The sequence below is a fragment of the Dendropsophus ebraccatus genome, chromosome 2 (genome assembly GCF_027789765.1).
Source record: "Dendropsophus ebraccatus isolate aDenEbr1 chromosome 2, aDenEbr1.pat, whole genome shotgun sequence".
Lineage (NCBI taxonomy): Eukaryota > Metazoa > Chordata > Amphibia > Anura > Hylidae > Dendropsophus > Dendropsophus ebraccatus.
In genome coordinates, this window is record NC_091455.1 from 21687025 (window position 1) to 21710349 (window position 23325).

Genomic DNA, 23325 nt, shown 5'->3' on the forward strand with positions numbered 1-23325 from the left:
TTTAAAATGACGGCAATTATTTGCCATTAATTGACGGCCATCCACTCAATTTTAATATTGTGTGAACATAACCTTTCTGTGTTTTCAATCCACTCTTGGTTTTGGTTGCAAAATACTGACCAAAATACTGACCAAAAATACTGTGTGGCAACATAGCCTAAGGCTAGGTTCACACTATGTAAAAACAACAGCCCTATTTCATGAAATATGGCCATTGCTTTTGCATACTGTAAACCTAGCCTAATTTTATTCTGGAAATCTTTAAGAACAATGTGGTTTAATTTAATTTAAAAAAAAGGGGGGTTCTCACCAGAGCGGGGAGTTCACAGCATTTATCTCGACTGGCCCAAGTAGATGCACAAACAATATCAAACATCTGGAGCTGGAACTAAAGGTAAAACAGCAAATAGATTAGATATCACAGATTCAGCTACATTGACATTTCTGGTATAGACAGGGATGTTGCATCAGCAAGAGAGGAGGAGAGGGGCTGCCATATAGTCGGGGGTCTTGGTTATACAATGAAATGATATTTATTAGTGGTGATGATAAGATTGGATTATGGAGATATATTATGACCAGTAACCTGAATGTTATTAAAGGTGATCTATAATCTAAATAATTGCCACGAGACAACAGTAAAATTGCTGGAATGCCCAATGAAAACTGGATTATGGGACTATGGGGCTGATTTACTAAAATGACCTGGTTTTCAAGAACCCTACACCTCAGGGTTTTTGGATTCCCATTGCCCTATTTCACATGGCCAAACTAAAACCCGACCATCCCGCCACACTAGATGTAGCTGATATTTAGAATAGAAAACCTGTAAAAAAATTATAGTTTTCTTAATTAGTATATTGGTTATGGCGGGTTTTAAAGTAGAAAAAAATTAAGGTAGAATAGTAAGCCGGCAGGGAAAGTTGTCACAAAACCGACACTTCTCTGACGGAAGTACATTCGCAAATTAGCCCCAATAACTTAAAACCACAGGATCATCAAGAATAGACCCTAAACAAAATCATCTGATAATAATCTAGCAGTTTACCATGAATACCATGAAAGATGGCCATACAATTTGGACTGATTGGCCACAATGCAACAATCATTTGCGTAGAGAAATCGTGCCATATACTTAGTCAAAGAAATCCAATGTGGTTGTTCACATCTGATCACAAGCTTGGAAGACATTAGTCTGCCATTGCCCATCGTAATCTGTCGTCCATATGTAAATTCAAAAGATGGTCCGTCAAAACGGCCAAATTTGGTGTGCATTGTCAATTTAACATGGGATTGCCAACAATGTACAATAAACCATTGGTTCCGAAATAGACCATAAACACTGGATGGTCATGTATCTACAATAAACCAGTAGATCATAAAGAATAGACTGGATAATGTAATATTGACTACGGAGCCAAGAGTCTAGAGTGTATCTTCACCGTAAAGTATAAGATCATTAAAGGTGGACACTGGATCACTATCCCGGTGGGACAACAAGGATTGACATTGGATCACAGGAGGTTTACAATCACCAACTATATTCTGAGAATGGCCACCAAAGCTTCAGGCCAAACCACAAGACCACCAAGGGATAACCAGGAATGGATTCCGTATCACCAGAAATGGATTCCTTAACATTATAACACCAGATCTCTGGGAACTAGGCCCTAGATCACAGCATCCATACAAAGTAGACGTTACACCATTGGATCAACCGAAGGATTTGCAACTAGACACATCATATAATCTTAAATCTTTCGGGTTAGTTTCTTGAAAAAAAACAATGCAATGGACCCTTGGGTGTAGACCTCTGTGGGTTTATTGGGTTAACAATGGATCTAAACAAACCGTTTAGTAACTTCCATCCAAAATAAAGGATTTTTCACTCTGTGGGCAACTTGGTAAACCAATAAAATCTGTAAAACATTCACAAAAACACAAAACTTCCCTTCCGTCACCGAACAATGGAGCCCTTTACTCGGCAGGCCTCATTACTTTGACGTCTCGTTGGAAGGCAGCCACATAAATCCTTCCCCTGAATTCCCTCTCATTGTGAGTGGGGTAAGGGTATTAACATAGCAGCTATTACATATAAGGCTCCTTTTGTTTTTAGGCCGATCTCCAATAACCAATTATTTTTACTATCTTTCGTGTTCGCTGTGTTTGCGCTAACACATTATCTCCATACTGCGGTCGGACAATGTAATAATTTTATGAATGTAAATTTATTGCCTAACAGGATAACACATACCGCAGGAATTTGTTGAGTGGGGTTTCGTTGTGAATGGCGCATTGTCCTGAAAGCCTTCGCTGCATGTATAGTGGAGCGGTGACTGTGTGGCACTTACCGGAGCGGAGTTGTCCTTTGGTCCTCTGGAACGAACCATTCTTCCCAGAACTTCTAAACCATCGACTGTGATATTTCCAGCTGAATTTATCGGTTTCTCGGCCACTTGTTTGCAGTCGATGACCAGTTTAGACTTTGTCTTGGTTATTACTATATGTACCTGAAAAATGAACAATGTCATGAAGCTGGGCTGTACTTTTGCCTAGACATGATAATCATGATTCCATGGCATTACTATATTTTACTATCACCTCCCATTATCGCTAGTTAAGAAAGATGCCAAAATTGCAGCCCCTCCCTGGTTGTACTTTCTGGTTGCGCAGTTGTACAATTCACAGAATGCATAACTTTCCCTCAGCTCCCCATTACAGTCCCCCCACCCTGCCTATTCCCCTCCCACAGCACTAATGCCAAAGATGTTGCAGAACATCTAATTTCACTGCAGACTGCAGCCAATTAGTGAGATTGCAGCACCTGCTGCATTCACTCCCTGCTCTTTTTCACATGTTTAAAGAATTGCTTTGACATATCTTGTTTATGTCTGTATTATATTGAAAAAATCTTGCATACAATTTTGTTAAAAAAATAAATAAATAAAAATATCACCAACCTTGTGGAAACTGCCATGAAAAATTCTCCTGACCTCTGGTCCTTCAAAAGTAATGGTTTGGAATTGTCCCTTATTGTCATAATTGAAAAATGTTAGCGTCTTCCCATTGTCTGTAAAAAACAAAAAAATTATGTAGGTAACAATGTAAGATTTACGGTATATGTTCAGCTAAAGCTCAATGATATAATCCCCCCCCCCTTCAAGATGCCCAAGCTGGCCTGTATCTCAAAACAAAATGTACAATTAGGCAAAGACTAGAGTAACCTCATAAACCCTGCAACTTTGTAAATAGCATTGGAAAAAAAAAAAATCCTATGTGTCTCCTTGGTAACAGACTACAAACAAACAGTAGTCTGATCCTGTCTGTAGGTTGGAAAGAAGACAAGGTAGTCCATAGGTGTAATAAAATATGACTGCAGGATCAGCAGCTGGAAAAGATTTGTTTTCAGTGAGTTACCACATAGGTCTACATAAGAGTTGTATACATGAAGTATAGTTAAAACTATCTGTAAAGTCTCCTTATTTTGTAATTTGATGGACATATTCTTTTAAGGATAAAAACTTTAGCCCACACCCATTTGTCTTATGTGAACTTACTGTCGAGTATGACACCAACTAGTGGCTCGTAGTCTTTGTTTAGGATTTCCCAGAGTGCAAATGGTTCTTTAGGAGTGTCAGGAAGAATTCGGAAAAGAAAGGAAACTGTGTAATCTGTTGGGAGACCTTCTGGATGAATATGTCTGCGGAAAAAAGCAGGGGGTTACAGTTATTGTGCCTGATACGAAGTTTATGTATTGTTACTTTGTTCCCATATAGTGTATTTAGTGGGTGTGATGCATTTTTTATGTTTTTCCTTTAGGCTATGTTCACACTACGTATATTTCAGTCAGTATATTTCAGTCAGTATTGCAACCACAACCAGGAGTGGATTAAAAACACAGAAAGGATCTCTTCACACAATGTTGAAAATGAGTGGATGGCCACCATATAACAGTAAATAACGGCCATTATTTCAATATAACAGCCGTTGTTCTAAAATAAGAGCAAATATTTGCCATTAAATGACGGTCATCCACTCAATTACAACATTGTGTGAACAGATCCTTTCTGTGTTTTCAATCCACTCCTGGTTTTGGTTGCAATACTGACTGAAATATACTGACTGAAATATACGTAGTGTGAACATAGCCTTAAGGGAATGTGTCATCATAAAATGACTTATTGTATAAATAATGTTTCTATGTTAAACATATTTTTAAAGAATTGTTGGTGACATTTTTTCTAATTTTCCATATTTCTATCTATATTATAAAATAATCCTGAGATCTTGCAGTTTTCATTCTCACCACTGGGGCTAAAACTAAGCTGAGGCTTCCTGTTGTGTCTGTAGTGATAAGAGGAGGCTGCTGTAAAGTGATCTGTACAGCATTGCAGCATCATGTGACACCAGTAGATTGAGGAGACAATAGTGGAATGACCTCTTCACAGCGCTCAGTAATGTTTCACATCCATCCCAAGGGAACAGACTCCATCTATTGGCGTCTATGTCCATGAAGCTTGCTGTAAAGCATGTCACTAAATGCTGTTAAAAACAGCTCAGGAAAGATGGCCGCCCCCATAACAATGTACAAAAAGTGAAACATTAAACTGGTTCTATCAGGTAGGGCACTTATGTGGCTCTGTAGCAAACTGGCAATAGACTTATACATACTTGGTAGGTTGAGACACCAATGCGTCCTTGTGTATTCTGTAGCATGGGAAGTTATTAAAGGTTCCTGGCTCCATAGAGACTCCATCCATGGCTGCATATTCCTTTTCCACCAAGCCGAACATATCCATCATTTTGAACCCTGTAATTACAAGGTATAAAATTGCTGTATCAAAATTAGCAGAAGATCTTCATGATTAAGGGCTGCAAAGAGTGTCTCCCGCCTTGGAGGACCTGGCATGTCCATAGGTTGAAGAAACAGCTCATTGATACTAAATTAGTGTAATACTTCATTAAATCTGTGGGGGTGCTGCAGGGAACTTGGTACACTACTATATACCTTCACATACATTTGGGGAGCCATGTAAAAATGGAAACTATTCTCTACCTGATATAGTGAATAACTCGATAAATAATTTGCTTTTGTCCTGTTTGTGTGTTACATGTTCTCTATCTCTATCGAAAAGCTGAAATAGGGATCCTAATGATCAGAAAGCAGTGCATTGCGGGAGTTCAGCTGACAGTTACACCATTAAGGGTGAGCTGTTAGGTAACATATCTGACAAAGGGGTGGAGCTAAAATGTCTGTTTCTAGCGGCAACCAGTAGAATTCTGAAAGCAGGTAGAAAAAGACATGAATGTTCAAAATGAGTATGAAAGCAGTAAAGCAAATAGTCTGTAAAGTTAAAGTTTCACTGTCGTATTTTTTTTTCCTTCCAGAAATCAATAGTCCAGGCGATTCTAAGAAACTTTGTAATTGGGTTTATTAGGCAAATATGCCATTATCTGCATTCAAAAAGACTTTCCCCAGGTCCCCCCCCCCTCCTCTCTCTCATTCACTGCTCATTATCAGGAAATCTCAACTTTTTTACATCAGTCGAGCCCTGTGTAACATATGGAGAGGGGAGGGGGGAGGAGGGAGATTAGTTGGCAGCAGAGAGCAGAGAACAAAGGATTACACAGCGGGACCTGTGTGAAAGCCAGTATTCAGAGGTCAGTGAGGTCAGTGCTGACTTCAGAGGAGATAGCCCGGTGATGTAGCTGTAAAATAAATCATTGTTGTCCTGTTTTGGTGCCTCATCTCCCTCAACCCCTCCTCTCTCCATAAGAGAACCATGAAGACAGGGGGGAGAGCTTCAAACTGCTTTTTCATGCTAAAATGTATTTTTCGGCTAATAAACCCAATTACAAAATTTCTTAAAATCGCCTGTACTATTGATTTCTGCAAAAAATAAATAAATAAATAAACAACAGTGACACTTAAAAGAGGATTTATAACCATCCGTTATATGGTTTAGATTAAGACATACATTGTTATCTTGTAATTCTGTATGTGTATTAGATGGTAGGGTTACTCATGAGCTTTGGTAGTATTACACGGATCACTCTTACCAATGAAGGAGTATAACACATCTATAATAAGGTACAAGAAACAAACAGATATCAAAGGCAAGAACTAGGGTCAATATAGGAATAAATTATACAGAGGACGTACATACCGGACACACTATTGCCTTGAATGTAGGCCCAGGGACAAGCTGAAAAATACATAAGGATATAAGAGTTAAACAGGTAGTATACATTTACAAGAGTCACCAGGAAAGATGGTGTCTCTGCGCTACCAACACAACGGGGGTCATGTTAATTGTCTATGCAACAGAAAAATGGTGCAATTACATAAAAAAATTTGTATCCATATCTCTGTTGGATTGCTGGCCTCAGTATGGAGGTTATAAGGTACATAATCCCGTTATGTAAGTAAAAAATAATTGTGATTCACATTCAGAATTACTTAAAGGAGAAGTCTGGTGAATTTTTTTTTTATTAAAGTATTGTACTGCCCCCCAAAAGTTATACAAATCCCCAATATACACTTATTACAGGAAATGCTTACAAAGTGCTTTTTTCCCTGCACTTACTACTGCATCAAGGCTTCACTTCCTGGATAACATGGTGATGTCACTTCCTGGATAACATGGTGATGTCACTTCCTGAATAACATGGTGATGTCACTTCCTGGATAACATGGTGATTTCACTTCCTGGATAAAATGGTGATGTCACTTCCTGGATAACATGGTGATGTCACTTCCTGGATAACATGGTGATTTCACTTCCTGGATAAAATGGTGATGTCACTTCCTGGATAACATGGTGATGTCACGACCCGTCTCCCAGAGCTGTGCGGGCTGTGGCTGCTGGAGAGGATGATGGCAGAGGGATGCTTAGTGTCCCTCCAGTGCCCTGTGTCCCTCAGTATCCCCCTGCCATCATCCTCTTCAGCAGCCACAGCCCGCACAGCTCTGGGAGTCAGGTTGTGACCATGTTATCCAGGAAGTGACATCACCGTGTTATCCAGGAAGTGACATCACCATGTTATCCAGGAAGTGAAGCCGTGATGTAGTAGTAAGTGCAGGGAAAAAAGCACTTTATAAGCATTTCCCGTAATAAGTGTATATTGGTGATTCGTATAACTTTTGAAGGCAATACAATGCTTGAATAAAATTTTCACCGGACTTCTCCTTTAAAGGGAAAATGTCAGCAGGTTAGAAATCTGTAACCTGCTGACATGTCCCTATAGGGCGCTGAGGATGAAGGTAAGTTTTTTATTAACTTGATCCTCAGCGTTGGAAACTATGTAGATTATAGATATATAAATGAGGTGGTTTGGTGCGCTGGGGGCGGGGCTACCACCCTCAGTGCACCGATCCACCCCCGCCAGCCCATCCCTTCTAATGAATATTGGGACGGCCTACTGCAGTGACATCACTTCTGTGTTCATCACTGCAGAGTGCCAGATAAATATGTACTAGGGGCAGACCTTCATCCTCAGTGCCCCGTGGGAGGGACATATCAGCAGGTTATCTGCTTCTAAGTTGTTGATCGTTTCCTTTGAAGGGATCCTGTCACACTGCCTACCTGTCTAAATTGTGCAGAAGTATAACTTCTGAGTTTAGTGGGTGGTCCTACTTAGTGACTACCAGCTGTTGGTAAACACAACCTTAAAGTGTCCCTGTTCCTTTAAAAAATGTTAGATTGAGCAACTGCCACTAGAACTTCAGAGCAAACCTCTAATGTGACAGGCCGCTCAGCCAATCACTGGCCATAGTTAGTGATTGGCTGAGCAACCCATTACTTTAGAGGCCGGCTCTGTGGTTCTTGGCAGCGGATGCAGCGGAAGATACCAATAAGTGGGCAGAAGCATTGGGGAGAATGGACAGGTATGTATGAACTTTATTATTTTACGCTAAAACGCAAGGGCTGCCCAGACATTGCTAACAATATATATATATATATATATATATATATATATATATATATATATATATATATATATCCCTTTCTGCACAATAGTGCTTGTTTACATTTCTGATCGGCCATCTAATATGGCTCTAAAGCAAGGTGTCAAGCTCATGGCCTTCCAGCTGATTTACCATTGGCTGTCCAGACATGATAAGAACTGTAATTCTGCAACAGCTGGAGAGTCACCAATTTGACACCTGTGGTCTAAAGGGACAAGTAGCGCCAATTGACTAGGTTGTCGATCAGCGCTCATGTCAGGCAGACATCTCCCATGTAAAAGGACCCCAATTCAATCAAGTTGTTTTTTTCCCCTCTATAAAGGGGCCCAGGGATGGAACTTTTTGTGTTGCTGGCGGGGCTCTTCTATATGTTCATTTTGCATAAAAGTGAATGAGAAAACAGGAAAAGCTGGCACGCACTTGCTGTCGCTGTCTCGCAGACAAAAGTGATCAGTTCGTCTTCTATTTTCTTGAAGTCATCGAAGTTGTCGACAAAGAACGCGTGCCTCTCGCTGGGCTTGCTGCCAATGTTCACGAGCTCTGCGTAGTCTGCATCCGCCACTCCGATCGCAAAAATGCTGAACCCTGAGAGGAGGAGAGGACACAAGGGTTTAGGCAGTCAGTCAGCTTCCCCCTGATGGGAGTTCACAGACACAGGTCACTACTGGATATATGATATCATCAAAGCCGGGAGATTGTTGATGAAAGGAGCGGCGGCCGGGCTGAGGACCATGCCGCTTATTGTAGAAGCCAGAATGAAATATTACATTGGCTTAAAGAGAACCTGACACAGAGTACGTTCCCTTATGTACCGGGTAAGTGGATGATACAAAGTTTGGCACTGTTGCTTGGCATTTCCAAGTGTTGAGATCCAACATGGGACCACCCACCACCTGTATGTAAGGTATTCAATCTCTATAGCAACAATACTAAAACCTTGGCCTTCTATAATGTAAAAAAAATAAAGTGAAAGAAATCCGGCTAAAAAGTTGTCTCTTAAAGGGGTACTCCAGCGAAACTCTTTTTCTTTCAAATCAACTGGTTTCAGAAAGTTATACAGATTTGTAATTTACTTCTACTTAAAAATATCAAGTCTTCCAGTACTTATCAGCTGCTGTATGTCCTGTAGGAAGTATTGTATTCTTTCCAGACTGACACAAATCTCTGGATTTGCTACTGACCTGGACAGTTCCTGACATGGACAGAGGTGGCAGCAGAGAGCACTGTGTCAGACTGGAAAGAATACACCACTTTCAGGACATACAGCAGCTGATAAGTACTGGAAGACTGGAGATTTTTAAACAGAAGTAAATAACAAATCTGTATATCTTTCTGAAACCAGTCAATATGAAAGAAAAGGATTTTGCCGGAGTACCCCTTTAAAGTGATATCTAATACCAAAAGAATAAAAAATTTGCTCATTACTTGAAGGGGTACTCCAGAATTTTTTTTTTTTTAAATTAACTAGTGTCAGAGAGTTATACAGATATGTAAATGACTTATATTCAAAAAAATCTCAAGTCTTCCAGTACTTGTCAGCTGCTGTATGCCCTACAGGAAGTGGTGTATTCTTTCCAGTCTGACACAGTGCTCTCTGCTGCCACCTCTGTCCATGTCAGGAACTGTCCAAAGCAGCAGCAAATCCCCATAGAAAACCTCTCCTGCTCTGGACAGTTCCTGACATGGATTTGGCAGCAGAGAGCACTGTGTCAAACTGGAAAGAATACACAACTTCCTGCAGGACATGCAGCAGCTGAAAAGTGCTGGAAGACTTGAGATTTTTTTTTTAATAGAAGTAAATTACAAATCTCTGGCACTTTCTGGCACCACTTGATTTTTTCTCACCATTTTTTGCTGGAGTACCCCTTTAAGACTTAACTTTTGACATGAGTATGCAGCAGTGCAACTGGCAGACACATACAACTCATCCGCTCCATAGACTCTAATGATACCTGCTGTTAATGCTCACTTGTATAATACAAATTCTTCTAAAAAAAAAAAATGTGCTTGAAATTGTGCTGGGCCCCAGTATAATCCCTTCTACCCCCAGGGTGATTTCCCTAGAAGCCGGTTACCAGGCTACCACCACATCTCTGGTATGCTGGGGGAATGTGGATCACCTGGAGGATTTAGTGTGAATACATAGAGAACATAGACGCTGTGTACTGTGGGCGCTATAAGTGCTGCAGACATCACACCGCGTCTCCCAGCAGCGCCACCAACAATGACTCAAGTGCTTGGCCGTGCCTCTGTTTTCGGTAAAACAAACTATTAACACATCACAGGATGTCTCGCCGCTTCATTTAATGGAAAGTTATTGTTCTCCCGGGAGAAGTTTCATAAACTCCTCAGACTGAGCTCCTGTGGGCCCAGCAGGACTATCAGTCATAATCTGCTGCCATTGTCGGCCCCAAATAACAGCTCGGAGAGAATAAACATCATTTCTTGGCCAAATACCTTCCCTTTGTATCGGATAATAATAATAAATCTCCCTATTGCAGCTTTAGGGCTGAGCGTGTGAATGGGGCTATTCATGGGAAATCTGATTTTCAGCTCGAATTGGGTACGGATTGATTATTCTACCAGAGAATTCAGGACGCAGATGTAGCAGAGTGCAATGTGTCGGTTGGGGCTGTATTGTTTGTGCATTACGGTGATTTTTTTGTATTTTTGTGTTGTGTTTTTTTTTAATCATTTTTTTTTATTTTATTTCCAACCAGATGTTATTTTGAAAGTTTTGAATGAATTTTTAATTTCACTATATAGGCTTTTCCAATTGTATGTCTGTCTGAAAATGTCTGTTAAAAATGATGTTTTATTTATTTATTTTTTTATTTAAATATCTGTGTGACCAGGGGCTTAAACTGGGGAGTTTCTGGTTTTAGGGGGAAAAAAAAGAATAAAAGGGGTATTTAAAAATAAATAAATAAATGTACATTATAAATATATATATATTTTTTACATTGAGTTACAGCAGCAAGGACCACACTGCCCCTCTGCTGCCACTAATAGTTGTGTCGAGAACTGCAGGATCACTTAAGCTCTAGTCTCAACACAGTTACATATTATTAGCACTGCTGCATGCAGATACTAAGCCTCCCCTGATGTCTATATAATACATGTTACCATTAGAATAGACATTACACTGGGGGAAGCTGGGAAGCTGTCTGTGTCACTAGTGCTGCGGCCTCCCCTGATGTCTATATAATACATGTTACCATTAGAATAGACATTACACTGGGGGAAGCTGTCTGTGTCACTAGTGCTGCAGCCTCCCTGATGTCTATATAATACATGTTAGCATTAGAATAGGCTTTACATTTGGAGAAGCTGTCTGTGTCACTAGTGCTGCAGCCTACCCTGATGTCCATATAACACATGTTACCATTAGAATAGACTTTAGATTTGAGGAAGCTGTCTGTTTCAGTAGAACTGCAGACATGGCACTGTGTAGCAGAACAAGTGAGAATAACAGTCAATCATTGCTATCTCTGTTACACTGTGCTGCAGCTTCAGCGCTTATCCCATAGACAGCTTCCCCCAATGTAATGTCTATTCTAATACTAATATGTATTATATAGACATCAGGGGAGGCTCAGCAGACCTGCAGTTACTGCCACAACCATAGGGGGCAGCAGAGGGGTTGTATTGCCCCTTACTGCTGCCTCTCAAGTTAAAAATATAAAAATGTAAAGATTTTCTTTAATAAAGTTATATTACAATGTTACATTACTTGAAGTTTTTGTCGATCCTAGTTTTGAATAAAAAATACTGATAAAACTGATGACCAAGTTTTAAGCAAAACGCTTACATGTGACCCAGACTGGCTGTATCATCACTTTGGATGGGACCATGTCTTACCTTCCATCTGCATCTCCTTAGCAAGCTTGACGGTGTCATCCTGAGAGCGCCCATCGGTAATCACCACCAGGACTCTAGGCACACCTTTCCTCATGCCGAAATCCATGTGGAATAGATTTTCTTTGGCGTGCTTGATTGCTCGGCCTTCAACACACAAAAATCTATAGTTCAGCTTTATGTTTACAGTGTAAATACACCTTTCAGCCTAAAACATCAATATGAGGCTCAGTCGCCCCCGGCAACCAATCAGATTCCACCTTTCATTCCTCACAGACTGTTTGGAAAATGAAAGGTGGAATCTGATTGGTTGCTAGGGGCAACTGAGCCAGTTTCACTTTACACCATGTTTGATAAATTTTCCTCATGGTGTCTGTGGATAAAGGCGTCGGGCCTGATGGAAAGAATTGCAGCTCAACCCCTTTGTTCTGGAAGGGATAAGCCACATCCAGAGCTCTCTCTCCCTCCCCATATAATACAAAAGAATACAGGGTCCCTTGCCCATGCCGAACATTCCTGTGTATGATGAAGACGAGGGTCAGATAGGAGTGATAACTGACTGCTGAAGGATCATTCGGCCGTCAGTTATTGAAGGTGTGTGGCCACCTTCTTTCATTACTGTATCTAGAGCTTCAGCAGTACACTAGAGATGGCTCTGCTCCTTCTGTCTTAGTCTACACAACAGAGCTCAAGGACAGGAACTGTCAGTTTATTGTGAGTACTCTAGTGACCCTTGTCAAAACCCCATACAGAGTCTAATCCGTGTGTATAGTATAATATCCTGCCTTATCTAGGCCTCCAGCAGTACAATAGAAATGGCTTTGCTCACCCTGTCCACATCTGCAGTGCTAAACTGATGTAGAAAACATGAACCATTAGCCTACTGAAAGTACTCTAGTGGCCAGAGTCAAAACTGCATACATAAACTTATCTGTGTATATAGTGCTACTATCCTGCCTTATCTAAGCCTCCAGGACCACAATTGAGATGGCTCTGCTCACTCTATCCAAGTCTACATAGCAAAGCTGAAGTAAGTTTCGGAAAAACAGGCACTGTCAGTTTAATATTTACCAATTTTTGAGGTTCCAAATATGAAATATTTTGGACTACTGGATTCATGCTTGTGTCTTGTGTGAACCAGACCGGGTTGTTTTGCAGTCTAGTACCATAAACTAGCGCTGGATTATCAGAATTTCTGAATCTTTGGATCTAAGCTTTTTCTTATAGAGTTGATGACTATTTTCTCATACTAGAATAATTCGCAGTTTCTCCTACATTGTATTTTCAGCCCCTACTCTCCATGCTCGGTAAATTTTCCAGCAATAACTCTACTACATTACCACATACATCAATAAAATGTGAGCCAAAACACGCAGCCCTCCTTATCTGCAAGCCAAATAAACAGGAGCCGGTTTCATTAAGTGCCAAGATCCATTTATCTCGCCTTACAATGTTTCCTTATCACCAACAGACACAACCTGAAGGAAACAGATCGGGAATTCACCCGACACGCACCTATTTTTGTATTCCCTCCTTTGTAAGCTATGTTGTTAATGGCCGCCAGTAGAGACGCCTTGGTTTTGTAGGTATTCAATTTAAATTCAGTCCTGGCATCGTCACTATATTGAGCGACCCCGACCTGGAGAGGAATAGATCTTGTTAATAGTCAGTAGAATATTTGGGGAATGTATAGCGAGGTAAGCTATGAAGGAACATACATCACATGCATTGGAAGATTCCAAAATCCTTTGGTGACTGAAAAGGAAGCTTTACGATTACCGCTCCTGAGGCCATTGGTGAACATTGGCGGAAATCGAACAAATCCATCAGTCTGTCCACCGGTGCTTTTAGGAAGAGTCTGGCCAAGTCGGCAGTGGCCGGCATAAAAAAACAATCACAAATCACCTCTCCTTGTGCCTCTTCAGCACCAGATCCGCGACCCCCGCTGGGCTCGGGATCTCAACCAGAGCCGACGTCATGACCCAGTTGATTGACTGGCCGCTCAGCTAGTCAGTGACTGGGGTGGGATGCCGCTGCACTCACTGATTTGCTGAGCAGGCTGTACATTAGTCAAGATGGGCATTTTCCCCCTAGTTGTGTGTCATCACAATTTGGGGGGAAATGCCTTCTGGCGGGGGTCCTGGGGCCGGTCACGCAGCGGATGGCAGGCACATAGAGAGGTGAGTAAAGACTATTATGTTTACCCCTTGCCTTTAAAACAAAAAAAAACATTTGGCCGGACTTCTCCTTTAGGGTGCGTTCACATGTACAGGATCTGCAGCTTCAAATCAGCGCCATCAAATGTGCTCCAGATCTGCTGCAGATCCTGTATGTGTGAACCTTTAAAGGACTAAAATGGGAGATTCAAAAAGCAAAGAAATAGCCAGCACTCCACCAGCACTTGTCCACACTGTGCAGTTTGCACGCTGGCATGGCGTGCAGGCTATTTCTTTGCTTTTTGTGTTACATGTGTGGGTGTGGCTACCTCCTTTTAGCTTTGCACTCCACCAATCTCCTGTGGGTGTTTTAAACAGAGTTTAGTTAGACCCTGTATGCCCAGTTTTGTAGTCTTATAGTCCGAGAGAGGCCATTGCTATTATCGGGACCATCTCTCTGGGGTTCACCTTAACGTGGTGAGATGGTACAGTCTATGTGATCAGATGGTTTGCTAAGAACCTTATTTTAAAAATAAATAAATAAAATCTTTTTTTATTTGTTTTTGAGTATATGCGGTGAGTCCTGACACTTGCAGGTTGCTGCAGCATTTTGTCTGTTTTAAAAAAAAAAAAGTGAAATGGATTGTTCTCCTCTTCCATGCTTGGTTTGAAGGAGGAAGGAATAAAATTGACAACATTTCATGATTTTCTTAATCTTCAGAATTATCCAAAGCACCATACACTGTAACATCCAGATGCAAAGTATTAGGCTATGTTCACACTACGGATGAGACCGGCCGTTCCGTGACTTAAGTACCGGCCGGATGATCTTTCCTCCGTGGAGTTCTGATGCTGGTGCATCAGCACGCGCCCGCATCAGAGCTTCCCATAGCCCACAGCCCATAGCCGGAGCCGCTCGCTTCACTGTGTGAACTGCTAGGTCCTTCTGCGGACGGAATTCATTGAATTCCGTCCGCAAATAATGGACCTGTCAGTTGTTTGCGGTGCCGCATGGGAACCAGCCGGAGCGTATACGATGTGTGTACGCTCCGGCCGGGATCTCATAGCAAACAATGCTATGTTCCACCCCGCAAATCTACGGCTGTAGTTCTGCGGCGAGAACTATGGCCGTAGATTTACGTAGTGTGAACATAGCCTTATAATGCAAATCTGAGCCTAGCCGCATAGCTTATATATCTGGAAGCTGCAAATTCTGAGCTCGTAAGATACAGATCTCAACGTTCCTTCCATGGATGTGAGACGGTTGTGTTTTCTGCCCTCCTCTATTTTCCAGTGATACGAGTCTATTGTTATCTTACTAAGTCGTATATGAGTAGAGATGAGTAGAGGTAATCTTACCTGTGTTCCTTCTGGGCCTATCTCATCGAAGGCTCCGACGGTGCTGTACAAGAAACGGGTGACTTTGTGGAAGTTGTCATCTCCAATACTCCAAGATCCATCCACAAGAAAAACAAGGTCGGCTCTGGCAGATTTACACACTAAAGTATAGGAAACCAAATGAGGTGATAGTACCATATGGGACTAACTAATATGGAATGACCTATACGGCATGGGAAAGTGGGAAACATTTCCAACGGCCAAAGGGATCATCATATCCCAAGGTAAAGGTGAAATACGATGTAGTCTTGCAGTAGTCTACACAACACTGAAAATATAGCGACTCATTCAGAACAACTCAAGTACTAAGCCCTATCTGAGCAGTATCAAATTACCTCCATTTCTATAAATTGGAGCTCACCCAGACAGTTTTCTTAGGGCTCTGCACCCGTTTTATATGATACAAACTGTAATGAAACAATATTATTACCCCTAGGAGGTTTTTGTATCACCACATAGCACTGTATAAAGTCAATATAGAGGGAAAAAAATCCCTGCATACAAATATAAAAAGGACCCACATAGGCTATGTGTACAGAACATCATATGGAAGTCCTTGTAGAACTGAACTGGAAACAACTTTGGCTAAATTCTAATACTTTGAGCCATACAGACTGGAATTTGATGAAAATTCATTTTTAGATAAATGTTTAAAATTGAAAGAAGATGTGTTACCTTCTTTAGCGGGAGGAATAGTTGCAGGAGGAGCTGTTGGCGGAGGTCGGGTTGGTGCAGCGGTTGGAACTGGTACTATGAGCAAACATGAGAGGTGAATGATTACCGAACATCTTATTTAATCTTATAGTATCAACAGTACTGAACTATAATAGTATACAATATATACACTTGTGATGGATATGGGCTATAGCCCAACACAAGAGTATACTAAACCTTGGTCATCTAACTGGACATATCTATTGTCTCACAGTACATCAACCTACATGTAGTTTCCACGATGCTCACGCCGGGGCCTTCGGACTCTTGGATTTGTGCATAAACAGTTATCCTGTATTTAGAATTTGGTGTAAGGTCATAGAAACAGTGTCTGGATGTTCCTCCAGCAAGGTTGGCTTCTTGCTTAGTTCCATCTGTAAAAAACAGTGAAAAGTAAAGTAAGTAATATGCGCATTAAATAATTAAATGTTAGAATAATAGCACAAGAGCATCAAACCTATATTGCTGCTCCTATATACAAGAATATAACTACTATAATGCTGCTTCTATATACAGGAATATAACTACTATAATACTGCTCCCTATATACAAGAATATAACTACTATAATGCGGTTCAGGGAAGAAACAGAGTGCTGCACCTCACACCTATGGCTGATACTAGTGCCGCTTGGCTAAATAAAAAACACATCAGAATTTTGTGTATGAATTGATCAAGCCATACTGCCCCATGTACCTCGTGCCGGTATCTGATACACATGGGTCCCTACACTAAGTCCACACCGTGCCAGTCAGTGGCCACCAACCCCGCAGGCGTGCACAGCCAGGGAACGGGGGCCATGGGACGGCCCTGCGACCCCCATGCCACAGGACCAGACCCAAAAACACCACACCAGAACCCGGCCAGCACCGCCGGCGGAGAAGGTCGCCCCCAAGCAGCACAAGTCTGGATAAGGTATTGCGCTCACCATAGCTGCAGCAAACAGAATGGGAAAAAACAGGAGGGATTAAAACCATGTGCACTCAGGTGTCTCCTGCTAATTGCGGTCATGTGGGTCTCACCAGGAGGAGTGCAATACACGGAGAAAAGAGAGAAACAAAATGCGGTTTAGGGAAGAAACAGAGTGCTGCACCTCACACCTATGGCTGATACTAGTGCCGCTTGGCTAAATAAAAAACACATCAGAATTTTGTGTATGAATTGATCAAGCCATACTGCCCCATGTACCTCGTGCCGGTATCTGATACACATGGGTCCCTACACTAAGTCCACACCGTGCCAGTCCCTGCATGTGCACGCTTTGCGGGGTTGGCGGTCGCTGACCGACACGGTGTGGAGTTAGCGTAGGGACCCGTGTGGACCAGAGGACCTGCGCGGTGGTACACGGGGCAATATGGCTTGATCAATTCATATACAGACACTCTGGTGTTGATTTTTAATATAGGCCTAGCGGCATTAGTATCAGCCATAGATGGGATGTGCAGCCGTTCCACTCTCTCCAGTTCGTGTTTTGCAATTCTCCCTCTCTGAACAGCTAGCACTCCTTTATAAGACCCACATGACCAAAATTAGCAGGATATGTCTGTGCTCACATGTCTGGACCCTATGTCTTCCCCATTCTGTGAGAGCAGCAATGGTAAGTGTAATACCATATCCATACTTGTGTCGTTTGGGGGCAGCCTTCCCTGCCGGTGGTGCTGGCTGGGTTTTGGTGGGGCTTTTTGGGTCTGGTCCTGTGACATTGGGGTTGCAGGGCCGTTCCATAGCCTCCCTTCCCTGCATGTGCACGCTTTGCGGGGTTGGCGGTCGCTGACCGACACGGTGTGGAGTTAGCGTAGGGACCCGTGTGGACCAGAGGACCTGCGCGGTGGTACACGGGGCAATATGGCTTGATCAATTCATATACAGACACTCTGGTGTTGATTTTTAATATAGGCCTAGCGGCATTAGTATCAGCCATAGATGGGATGTGCAGCCGTTCCACTCTCTCCAGTTCGTGTTTTGCAATTCTCCCTCTCTGAACAGCTAGCACTCCTTTATAAGACCCACATGACCAAAATTAGCAGGATATGTCTGTGCTCACATGTCTGGACCCTATGTCTTCCCCATTCTGTGAGAGCAGCAATGGTAAGTGTAATACCATATCCATACTTGTGTCGTTTGGGGGCAGCCTTCCCTGCCGGTGGTGCTGGCTGGGTTTTGGTGGGGCTTTTTGGGTCTGGTCCTGTGACATTGGGGTTGCAGGGCCGTTCCATAGCCTCCCTTCCCTGCATGTGCACGCTTTGCGGGGTTGGCGGTCGCTGACCGACACGGTGTGGAGTTAGCGTAGGGACCCGTGTGGACCAGAGGACCTGCGCGGTGGTACACGGGGCAATATGGCTTGATCAATTCATATACAGACACTCTGGTGTTGATTTTTAATATAGGCCTAGCGGCATTAGTATCAGCCATAGATGGGATGTGCAGCCGTTCCACTCTCTCCAGTTCGTGTTTTGCAATTCTCCCTCTCTGAACAGCTAGCACTCCTTTATAAGACCCACATGACCAAAATTAGCAGGATATGTCTGTGCTCACATGTCTGGACCCTATGTCTTCCCCATTCTGTGAGAGCAGCAATGGTAAGTGTAATACCATATCCATACTTGTGTCGTTTGGGGGCAGCCTTCCCTGCCGGTGGTGCTGGCTGGGTTTTGGTGGGGCTTTTTGGGTCTGGTCCTGTGACATTGGGGTTGCAGGGCCGTTCCATAGCCTCCCTTCCCTGCATGTGCACGCTTTGCGGGGTTGGCGGTCGCTGACCGACACGGTGTGGAGTTAGCGTAGGGACCCGTGTGGACCAGAGGACCTGCGCGGTGGTACACGGGGCAATATGGCTTGATCAATTCATATACAGACACTCTGGTGTTGATTTTTAATATAGGCCTAGCGGCATTAGTATCAGCCATAGATGGGATGTGCAGCCGTTCCACTCTCTCCAGTTCGTGTTTTGCAATTCTCCCTCTCTGAACAGCTAGCACTCCTTTATAAGACCCACATGACCAAAATTAGCAGGATATGTCTGTGCTCACATGTCTGGACCCTATGTCTTCCCCATTCTGTGAGAGCAGCAATGGTAAGTGTAATACCATATCCATACTTGTGTCGTTTGGGGGCAGCCTTCCCTGCCGGTGGTGCTGGCTGGGTTTTGGTGGGGCTTTTTGGGTCTGGTCCTGTGACATTGGGGTTGCAGGGCCGTTCCATAGCCTCCCTTCCCTGCATGTGCACGCTTTGCGGGGTTGGCGGTCGCTGACCGACACGGTGTGGAGTTAGCGTAGGGACCCGTGTGGACCAGAGGACCTGCGCGGTGGTACACGGGGCAATATGGCTTGATCAATTCATATACAGACACTCTGGTGTTGATTTTTAATATAGGCCTAGCGGCATTAGTATCAGCCATAGATGGGATGTGCAGCCGTTCCACTCTCTCCAGTTCGTGTATAACTACTATAATACTGCTCCTATATACAGGAATATAACTACTATAATACTGCTCCTATATACAGGAATATAACTGCTATAATACTGCTCCTATATACAAGAATATAACTACTATAATTCTGCCCCTATATACAAGAATATAACTACTATAATACTGCTCCTATATACAAGAATATAACTACTATAATGCTGCTCCTATATACAGGAATATAACTACTATAATACTGCCCCTATATACAGGAATATAACTACTATAATACTGCTCCTATATACAAGAATATAACTACTATAATACTGCCTCCTATATACAGGAATATAACTACTATAATACTGCCTCCTATATACAGGAATATAACTACTATAATACTGCTCCTATATACAGGAATATAACTACTATAATACTGCTCCTATATACCAGAATATAACTACTATAATGTGAAATGGATCTGGTCCTGTGGCATGGGGGTCGCAGGGCCGTCCCATGGCCCCCGTTCCCTGACTGTGCACGCCTGCGGGGGTGGTGGTCACTGACCGGCACAGGGTGGACTTAGTGTAGGGACCCATGTGTATCAGATACCTGCACGCGGTACATGGGGCAGTATGGCTTGATCAATTCATACACAAAATTCTGATGTGTTTTTTATTTAGCCTAGGGGCACTAGTATCAGCCATAGGTGTGAGGTGCAGCGCTCTTTTTCTTCCCTGAACCGTATTTTGTTTCTCTCTTTTCTCCGTGTTTTGCACTCCTCCTGGCAACCCACATGACCGCAATTAGCAGGAGATACCTGAGTGCACATGGTTTTAATCCCTCCTGTCTTTTCCCATTCTGTTTGCAGCAGCTATGGTGAGCGCAATACCTCATCCAGACTTGTGCTGTTTGGGGGCGACCTCCGCCGGCGGTGCTGGCCGGGTTCTGGTGTGGTGTTTTCGGGCCTGGTCTTGTGACATGGGGGTCGCAGGGCTGTCCCATGGCCCCCGTTCCCTGAATGTGCACGCCTGCGGGGTGGTGGTCACTGACCGGCACAGTGTGGACTTAGTCTAGGGACCCATGTGTATCAGATACCTGTACGCGGTACATACGGCAGTGTGGCTTGATCAATTCACACACAAAATTCTGATGTGTTTTTTATTTAGCCTAGGGGCATTAGTATCAGCAATAGGTGTGAGGTGCAGCGCTCTTTTTCTTCCCTGAACCATAACTACTATAATACTGCTACTATATACAAGAATATAACTACTATAATACTGCCTCCTATATACAAGAATATAACTACTATAATACTGCTCCTATATACAAGAATTCAACTAATATAATATTGCCCCTATATACAAGAATATAACTACTATAATACTGCCCCTATATACATAAATATAACTATTATAATACTGCCCCTATATACAAGAATATAACTACTATAATACTGCCCCTATATACATAAATATAACTACTATAATACTGCCCCTATATACAAGAATATAACTACTATAATACTGCTCCTATATACAGGAATATAACTACTATAATACTGCTCCTATCTACAAGAATATAACTACTATAATACTGCTCCTATATACAAGAAAATAACTACTATAATACTGCTCCTATATACAGGAATATAACTACTATAATGGAGTAGGTAGAAGAATTGAGGCGGTCACTCACCACGTTAGATGCCGAAGATTCTTTATTCATCCAGGAATGAACATAGCGGGGAAGGGGGAAGGTGGAGGAGCGGGTGCAATCAGACAAATGTTTTCGCCAGCGAAAACGTTTGTCTGATTGCACCCGCTCCTCCACCTTCCCCGCTATTTTCATTCCTGGATGAATAAAGAATCTTCGGCATCTAACGTGGTGAGTGACCGCCTCAATTCTTCTACCTACTCCAAGTTGGACTGTTTGCTTTGGCATTGGGCACCTCCACTAGCCGCACAGTTTATCCAGTTTTGAGTTTGCCTGTCCGCTTTATCGCATACCGATTGTGTATATAGTAGTGCCAGCCGCTCCGTCTCCACTATATAATAACTACTATAATACTGCCCCTATATACAAGAATATAACTACTATAATACTGCTCCTATATACAAGAATATAACTACTATAATACTACTCCTATATACAGGAATATAACTACTATAATACTGCTCCTATATACAAGAATATAACTACTATAATACTGCCCCCTATATACAAGAATATAACTACTATAATACTGCCTCCTATATGCAAGAATATAACTACTATAATACTGCTCCTATATACAGGAATATAACTACTATAATACTGCTCCTATATACAAGAATATAACTACTATAATACTGCTGCTATATACAGGAATATAACTACTATAATACTGCCTCCTATATACAAGAATATAACTACTATAATACTGCCCCTCAAGAATGTGAGATGCCTAGTTGTCCATTTTGTTTCCAAGTTTGGCAGTACAGTATATCACATACTCCAGGGAAGGAGAGGAAAGATGCATTATATTAAATCCAGATAACAAGGAAATTTACACTGTTGGAGCCAGCAGAGCTCGGAATGATTACATAAGATGGATATGGATTACATCCAGGTTTATATTCTATATCAGCTTGATGGATTTGGTCTATAAGCTCTTATAGCATTCTCCTGTCTCTGGGAAGGTTTCGTCAGGGAGGTAATATGTCTTCTATCAGACCTCTCCTGTCTCGGCTAAGCAGTAGCCTTATAGCTTATAGGGCATGCCTACTTTTGCAGAAATGGTGCTAACCTTGTCCATAGGTTATACCTAACTTAGTATATGTTACCAGCACAGCATTCGTAATGTGTGTTAGACAGGTTGTAGCCAATTTTGCGCCCCATTTGACATGGTAAAAGGGCATGGTTCATTCTAAAAGAGCATGGTGTAAATGTGACCCCCTGCACCAAAAATTTGGCAAAATGTTGGCACCCCATTTTCAGATACAGCAAGCCAACTAATAGATGGTGACAGATTTCAAAACAGCCAAAACCACTGTCATAAATCTAATGTATTTTTTTAGATTTTTTTATTTCTTTGCCCTATGTTGTTCACTAAAGGAAAATAAATTAGAAGGGTAAATAAATTACTAAATTGCCCTACTTTAAGTAGATGATAATCTACTAAATGGTGTCGATCATCCTTAAATAGGTTTGAATAGAACAATTCATTCGTGAGGATAGGTCATCAATGGGTGACTGTTGGGGGGTTGTCCGGGATAACTCATTAAGGACCCATCATATGGATAGATCTATAAGGTGTGACTGCTGGGGGTTTGTCAGTGACAACTCATTAGGGGCCCATCATAAGGATACATTCTCAATGGGTGACTATTGGGGGTTTCTCCGGGATAACTCATTAAGGACCCATTATTTGGATAGATCCATAAGGTGTGACTGCTAGGTTTTTTCCAGGATAACTCATTAAGGACTTACCACAAGGATAAATCCTAAATCCTTAAGGTGTGACTGCTTGGGGTATGTCCGGGACAAGTCATTGATGATCCAATTTAAGGATAAGTTGGCAATATGTAAAAAGAAGACGTCTGACCCCAACCTATGAGCACAACAAATGGACTATAACAGCTCAGTGACAAGCCTTTGGTCTTAGATAAAAGCTGAAGGACCCATAGTGCTCGTTAAATTGTCATGGTCCATTTGTTATGCTGAGGTCTCATGGTTGAACCCCCCAGGGATTACACATTGTTGGCCTATACCAAGAAGAATCCATCTATGTGTTGTCTTGGTAAACCTTTATCATTGTGACCTATCGGCATTATCGATGATCTAGACCTG

General features: G+C 42.2%; 1 protein-coding gene across 6 annotated transcripts in view; it reads right to left on the reverse strand.

The window, feature by feature from the left end:
* Positions 1 to 23325, reverse strand: part of COL14A1 (collagen type XIV alpha 1 chain) — a 115522-nt gene that overhangs the window by 16125 nt on the left and 76072 nt on the right. For all 6 annotated transcript variants that reach the window (XM_069957148.1, XM_069957147.1, XM_069957152.1 and 3 more), the window contains 12 exons: positions 16323 to 16469; positions 16057 to 16131; positions 15343 to 15482; positions 13343 to 13466; positions 11831 to 11974; positions 8390 to 8554; positions 6168 to 6206; positions 4672 to 4810; positions 3558 to 3700; positions 2961 to 3070; positions 2352 to 2510; positions 311 to 388 (listed from right to left, as the gene is read on the reverse strand). In XM_069957148.1, the coding sequence (XP_069813249.1) occupies positions 311 to 388; positions 2352 to 2510; positions 2961 to 3070; positions 3558 to 3700; positions 4672 to 4810; positions 6168 to 6206; positions 8390 to 8554; positions 11831 to 11974; positions 13343 to 13466; positions 15343 to 15482; positions 16057 to 16131; positions 16323 to 16469 (1463 nt within the window). The remainder of the gene's footprint in view (positions 1 to 310; positions 389 to 2351; positions 2511 to 2960; positions 3071 to 3557; positions 3701 to 4671; positions 4811 to 6167; positions 6207 to 8389; positions 8555 to 11830; positions 11975 to 13342; positions 13467 to 15342; positions 15483 to 16056; positions 16132 to 16322; positions 16470 to 23325) is intronic.